We start from the raw sequence: 7,672 nt of genomic DNA on the forward strand, positions 1-7,672 counted from the left end.
TTGGCGTTATAGGTACGCGCTGGACGTTGCCGCTATCAGCGAGTAAAATAATAGATATATGCAAACACGTCGTTAAACTTTCATTGTTTTACAGATACGAGTAGATTATTATACATGTATAGTATATTCTCTCCCACAGATAATATCACTCCTTTTCAACCACTCACCTACCCAATAACAATAAATATTATATGTGCGTAACTTATTTATTATATTTATGTATAATATATGTGTATATAATATGCACGCACGTAGTCATATTATATAATAGGTAATATAGCCTTAAAATTGTTATTTACTACTATATTATATATGTGATTATATTTCCAGAGATACATAAACATATACCTAAATATGATATTACCGGTTTACGACTATATACGCAAAATTATATAAGTAGTTTTAAAATATAATTTTTAACACTCTAAAGTTTACACACTGCATGCGGCAGCTAGGTACAGTTTTTTTTAAATAAAACCTATAAATTGCAGCATAATGATATGAATAGAGTGTATCTAAAGAATATTATACTTAAATTTCTTATACGTCCTGTATAATATGAACTTATTCGTTTATTTTTTTTAGGAAAATCACCCAATCAGAACTTTCCAGCCGCTTACAGGGTATTTTATAATGTTAAATATTATTGTACATTGTATTACATTTAAATATGATTTTTCAATATTTTTAAAAGATTATTTAATTTTATTAACGCGCGACTCACTCATAGTATTTAGTTTTATACAAACATTTAAATATGGTGACTAACAAGTTTTGAAAAACTTATCTCAAGTTGCATCGTTAAAAATAATTATTCTGGGCCCCGAACAAATCCTTTGATTGGGACCTAATACTTATATGTGTATGAAATGAAATAAATCAATAAATAATTCACTTAAATTACTAATTTTGAAAAATATAAAATCACTTAACCGAACAACCAAAGCAAATACGCACATGTTTTAAAGCATCGGACATTTAACTAACTAAAAATACTACCATGACAAATTTTAAGGTATAATAAATAGTAAAAAAAAATGTATAGATAACTTCATAAAATATATGATATGATATCGATCAATCGATATAGTAGCAGGTAATACACGATGTACCTAGCAACTATTGAAATGCCAGAAAATACAAAATGATATGTACTATGTTTTGAGTATGGACGATGAAGATCAATTCGGTTTAAAATGTTATTTGTATTATTAATCTAAAACGATTTTTCGGACGAATAAAAATAAAGTAAATATGTATAAACTTTTGTTACGTCGCATCTCAAGGAGAATAGAAAAAAGTTCGAGATATTGAGTTTCATATTAATGGTACTTATATTTTAATGTAATAAAAGTTTTAATGGGCTTTTAATTTAGTTTGTTATAACGAAAAAATCAAAATGTCGAAGTCAGACATATTATAAGAATCGGTATTGTACGCCTGTCTTTGTACAAACTTATATGACGTATAATATTATGTCCTGTTTTATAGAATTAATATTTTCTAGATCAAATATACATGAAATATATAATATTTCACGTCGAAATTCGATTAGGCAGACAAAATAATATATTCCAGTCGATTATTGGAGTAATGTAGCGTCATATTAGAATATGTGTATACATATAATAATATCATATAATACGCAGTATGCTGAAAAGTAAAAAAAAAAAAAAGTTCTCGAAAGGCACACTAGGTCATCGTGTGCATATACATATATATATATATATATATATACATATTGCAATGTAACAGCTAGGTAAATAATAAATAATAATAATATAACAATATTCTCGTCTGGTCACGGCGACGCGCACTACGTTGCGGTACCACTGCGGCGCGGCGGCGGCACAATTAAAAATGAGAAGAGGTCTGCGCTGAAAACCACTTCGAGTGCGGTGCGGTGCATGCAAGGCAGACGACTCGCGCGTATACGCGCACATATACATAGTTTAGAGAGGTTTATATCGGATATACCGTCTAAAGGCTAAAGCAGCTATATATATTTGTGTATACGCGCCAAGTCACGTATATTATACGTACGTACATAATATATATAGTATACATATATACTCGACACGGGGGTGAAAACTATCCTTTCCCCTTGGTCCGCCATCAACGCAAATAACCGTCGGCCCCCCGGTTCACCTCGCATCACCCCCGCGCACACATCGTATATATATATATCGTTCTCGTATAATGTATAAAGCTGACTCCACAAGTTTTATTTTATTTATTTTTTTTTTTTCTTCCCCATTGCGGCAGTTGCAGGTTTCCGCCCCGGAAAATGCACGCGAACGTTATAATATACATTGTATACGCGCTGCGCATATATCTGTAACGCGACGGCGGCACTATATAATAATATGTATAAGTCGTCTTATAACGTCGCGTTAGTACGATAAAATTCTATTATTGTTATTATTGTAGTGCATAAACGCGCGGAGGATATACACGTACACACACTCGCCCTGCACTGTTTATAATATATTACCCTTGTGCTGTGGTACGTAGTCGTCTGTGTGGCATAGCTGCCGCTATTAACTCTCGTACAAATTTCCTAAGCTTTTCGGTGTGATTTATAACGTACAATAACGTGCGATCTAAGTGTGATAGGTACTAGGTACCCTAAAAAAAAAAAAACGATTTTCATAACGCACCCGAAACGTAGTCTAATGATTACATAGGTTCTATTAGACATATATTATATAACGATTATAACTGGTACTTACTCAGAAACTTGGTTGTCGCAGTCACGGCGTAAAAAAAACTTGTTGAAACGTGGAAAATATATAACACTAAAACGCCGACTAAGAACTGCCGCACTATTGTTGACTGCAGTTGGCGTTCGGCGCGGTGACTTTCGAAAACCGCAAGAACCGGTGATCCGGTTGTGCTCATACCGCGGTCACAGGTAAGACCGCGGTCACTGTTGACGGTCATTCTCGAAAATAATTTAATATAGATTGCGATACGGCGCACGGTCTTTCATTTTCGCTGTATTATCGTCGCACAAATATTGCACGGCCGTGCGCATTAATGTTAACAATTATTATTAAAACTAGGTACTCAAAAACCTACAAAAATAAACACTGCCGTTTTATGATGATAATAATAATATGGGTAATAATTATTGTGGACTATACGCGAGGGCGGATAATGATTGAACACCGATTTTCTTTTTTTCAACTATTTAATAATTTTATTTATGAAAATATACAATAATAATAATAATATTATATATTGTTGAGAACGTAACACTACGAAATAAAATATAGGTACGCGAAAAATGTTCGCTGCCACACTAGTTTTAATATAATATAATAATAATATAATCACTAAACAAATAAATAAATAAATTATTATTTCATCGTTAAATCTATTACAATAATGGTTTATAATTTTCTCCAAACAAATACGACATGGACAATCATAATATAATATATCTTTAAAATAATTTCGTCGTACAAACTCTACACGTACGTAATAATAATAATAATAGTTATTGAGCAAAACTACTGCGTTTCGATCTTGTACATAATATATTATACTCGGCTAATGAATTTTATTAATTTTTTTAAGCTTAATATATTCAATCGTGAGTTTATAACAATTTTAAACGTTCTTTAATTTATATTTTTGTATATTCTAAGTTGGACTACCCTTTAAAAAAAAAAAAAAAAAACAACAAAAACAACAAATAAATAAACGACTTATTACCACTTATAATATAGTGTTATATAAATATTTTTGCTCTGCCGATTTACGACATAATTGTACGTGATTGGACTTCGCGGTCTTACACATTTCAATCACGTCATATCATATCGTAAACCCAAAAATAGCGGTTACATTGAAAAAAAAATACGTGAGAAAAATTACCGGTTACATTACAATATCAATACATTGTATAATATATATATATATTGTATTATTTTAAAAATACATTGTCACCAGCAAAACATTGTTTGCACAGGCGAATGGAGACATCGCTGCAATATCGTAAGAACAGTAATAACACTATAAATTAGTATATTATTGTTATTATAACTCGTCCAGTTCATCGTAGTATTCGGCAACCGCATGAATATAAAAAAAAGTGGTCTTGCAATTATATTATATTGAAAAAAAACATCATTATCCCACGGACTAAGATAGACGGAGGAATTATAATTGCTATCAATATAATATAGTTTTTGAATGGTTTTTTTTTCATATCGTCACGGTAATCCTTAACTGGACGAGTTATACGCATCCAAAATTGACGACAATATAGTAAACGGATATTGATAATTATACATTGATTTAAGTATATTATGTTCATTAAAAAATTTACCCTCAACGGGTGTTGAATTTTATGCCTGTTCCGAACTCACATTAAATGTCCAATGTCAAAAAATGATTCTCTCTTTTCACTCTCTATGTTAATGTTTATAAATATTATATATTTTTGGGTACGTAATTGTCGTAAAAACGAATTCTTCAAGGCCACTATGTGTTTTTTTTAAACAATATTTATTTTAGATCATTGAAAAACGGCATCCAAAAATATTATCATTATTATTATACCCACCTACTTTGATGCGCTGCTGCAGTGTTACAATAATAATATTATAGTTGCTTCTACTGCCGCGCATATGTGTATATTAAATATACCTATATATATATATATAAGTGTACATTATATATATATACAATATGTTAACATATCATTTTGAAATAAAAAATTTACAAAAAAAAAAATAGTTTCAATAAATTTTAAAAATTCAATTATAAACAAAATCAAGGACGCGACGCCCGATTGTTCTAATAATATTCACTTCCGAGCTGTAATACTATGATATAATACTACCTCCGCCCAATTCTTAACAGTAATTGAAATGAAAATAATAATATAAATAGATGAATGAATACAAATGTAAAATACACAATAATATATTATGATATAATATATTGCTATAGGTTTCACAAAATTATTGCTCTACGCTCTACAAGAGGCTCCCGGAAGGCGTTATCGTTCACGCTCCCGTTTCTCCCTCTACAATTTTATTGCTTTTCGAATACGTACTTAAATGTATGAGTTTCCTTAAAAGTATATCATCGTTAAACATCTTACACGAGAGTCCAAGGTTTTTGGACGAAAAATATAAAGTTTACAAAGGTTTTTATTTATATAATATAATATATATGTTACATACACACATATATATATATATATATTTATAGTATTTACACTGAGACATTATAGAAAGAGAAGAAAACAAAAACAAAATAAATTATACCATAGTGTTTATTAACGTGTAGAGAAAACGTACATCTAATATAAATATTTGTAATGTATAGTTATAATAATATTTGAAATTCGAAAAGAAATATAATATTTTAAAAATTATTTTTTCTTTTTTTTTTCCTTTTTACATTTTTCTTTTTGTTCCTAATTTTATTACATTATTGAGCAGACGAGTTGGTTACGTTATTGCTTTTTCACTATATTAAAATTTTCTTAAATCTATATTATGTAACATAATTAATATTTCAATCTACAAAAAACAATTTTTGGTGTCTCAGTTTTTGTACTCTAATCTCTTCCATCTAATCTCAAATATTGGGCTTTGAATAAAAACACGAATAAATACAATATTTACTAGTTTCCCCAACATCAGCTATATCATATTAATATTATGACCATATAATTACCACAATTTATTTTAGTCTTTTATTTATAATTTATTTAACTATACGAAAAACCACTTAGTGTCTATTAAGTTTTATTTACAAAAAAAAAAAAAACATTATTTATAATTAATATAATATAACATAATTAATTATGTTGATTTACTTTTATTAACATTCAATAATTTTTTTTTTTTAATTTTTTATTTTTGAGATCGCATTCTCTTATACATTTTTAATATAGTTCATACCGCTTTCGCAGTAGCTCTACTTAATCTAAATGACTAGACCACACACTCTGACATATACGCGTGTATACATCCAATTAAAATTAAAAAGAATCAAAATTATAATACAATATAATATATATGTGAAAAAAAAACGAAAACACACGCTTCAACGTGTTTAAATGATACACGTTGCTTATAAATAATAATGTGTATAATATATATACGCATTAATCAACCACTGGCAAATATTACTATATAGTATACACAGGGTTGTGCAAGGTTAGGAACCAACCGCACATTTGTATTTAACTTCTAGACTATTTAGAGGCTATAATAATAATGTGAGATTTCATGCAAATAAAATGTCCGCTCGATGAAAAATTAAAACATAATATGATTAAAAATAAACAGATAAAATAGTAATAGTAATAATAGTAATAATATATTTAAATAAAAATTGACTTTTTAACTCTGAAACAAAACAAAACACGCTATTGCACGCCCCCTTTCGCGAATGAAAAAATAAAAATAAAGAAATGAAAAATGAAAAACTTAAACCAATAGAATAATATATTTACGTGTTGAAATTTTGTCACGGTAAATAAATAATAATACCTAATAAAAAAAAATTATATATATATACACATACCTATATAAACATAATATAAATATTATCTGCGAAATAGAAATTGACTAGAAACTCGTGACTAGTGCTTAAGAGTGAAAATAATATAATAATATTACGATAAAAAAATAAAAAATAAAAATAAAATACCCACCTCTAATCGTTTGATAATAATAAAAATAAACTAATACTTAAAGATTTTCCGAAAAAATTGACTATAACGTACGACCAGAATATGATATTATAATAAGAAAGACACGTGAAAATACAAGTGAAATTGAAAAAAAAATAAAAAATGAAAATTACAATAATGACCAGAAAACACGACGCGCACGCACCGGTTTAGGCGGTGTGCAGTACCGTCGGACGCAACAGGTTGAGATTGGTGATTTCGGCCGATGTCGTGAGTTGGTGATGGTGCGGCTGCTGTTGGAGCAGATGCAAGTGTGAAGGCGAGTGGAGTTGGTGCGACGGTGACAGTGCGGCGGCCGAGGCCGACGACGACGCCGACGACGACGACGACGAAGACGACGAAGAGGACGACGACGACGACGACGAAGACGAAGACGACGACGAAGAGAACGACGAGGGCGACTCGGGCGCCGCCGTGACGGCGGACGCCGCCGCTGCGGTGGCGACGGGCAGGCAGGCGGACTCCAGGTGCTTGTTGAGGTACGACTTGAGGGCGAACGACTTGAAGCACCGCGGGCACGCGAAGTTCTTGTCGCCCGAGTGGGTCTGCATGTGGGCGCGCAGGTTGGAACGGTCGGCGAACGCTTTGCCGCAGTGCGCGCAACCGTACGGCTTCTCGCCGGTGTGCGACCTCAGGTGGCCCTGCAGCAGCCACGGCCGGCTGAACATCTTGCCGCACACGCCGCACGCGTGCGTCAGCTTGTGCGTGAGCTGGTGCATGGCCAGCGCGGGCATGCTCACGTACGGCTTGCCGCACACGTTGCACCGCTTGGCCGACTGCGAGTCCAGGCTCCGGTGCGTCTGCTTGTGCCGGGACAGGTTCGACGACGTGGCGTACCGCTTGCCGCACTCGGAGCACGTGTACTTGGACGGGCGGCTGGCCGCCGACGCGGCCGCGGCGCCGATCACCACGGCCGCGGCGCCGGCGGACGATTTGTCGTCGGCGGCGCCG

General features: G+C 32.6%; 1 protein-coding gene across 1 annotated transcript; it reads right to left on the minus strand.

The window, feature by feature from the left end:
- Nucleotides 1-6,527: 6,527 nt before the first annotated feature.
- On the minus strand, nt 6,528-7,557 carry LOC112593500 (protein escargot-like; the record flags this gene model as incomplete). Its single annotated transcript, XM_025337895.1, is given in 1 exon segment — nt 6,528-7,557. A coding segment is annotated over 1 exon segment (687 nt), but the record flags the coding sequence as incomplete, so codon positions are not given.
- Nucleotides 7,558-7,672: the final 115 nt, after the last annotated feature.

The sequence above is a fragment of the Melanaphis sacchari genome, unplaced genomic scaffold, assembly GCF_002803265.2.
Source record: "Melanaphis sacchari strain LSU unplaced genomic scaffold, SCAv2.0 Contig209_pilon_pilon, whole genome shotgun sequence".
NCBI lineage: Eukaryota > Metazoa > Arthropoda > Insecta > Hemiptera > Aphididae > Melanaphis > Melanaphis sacchari.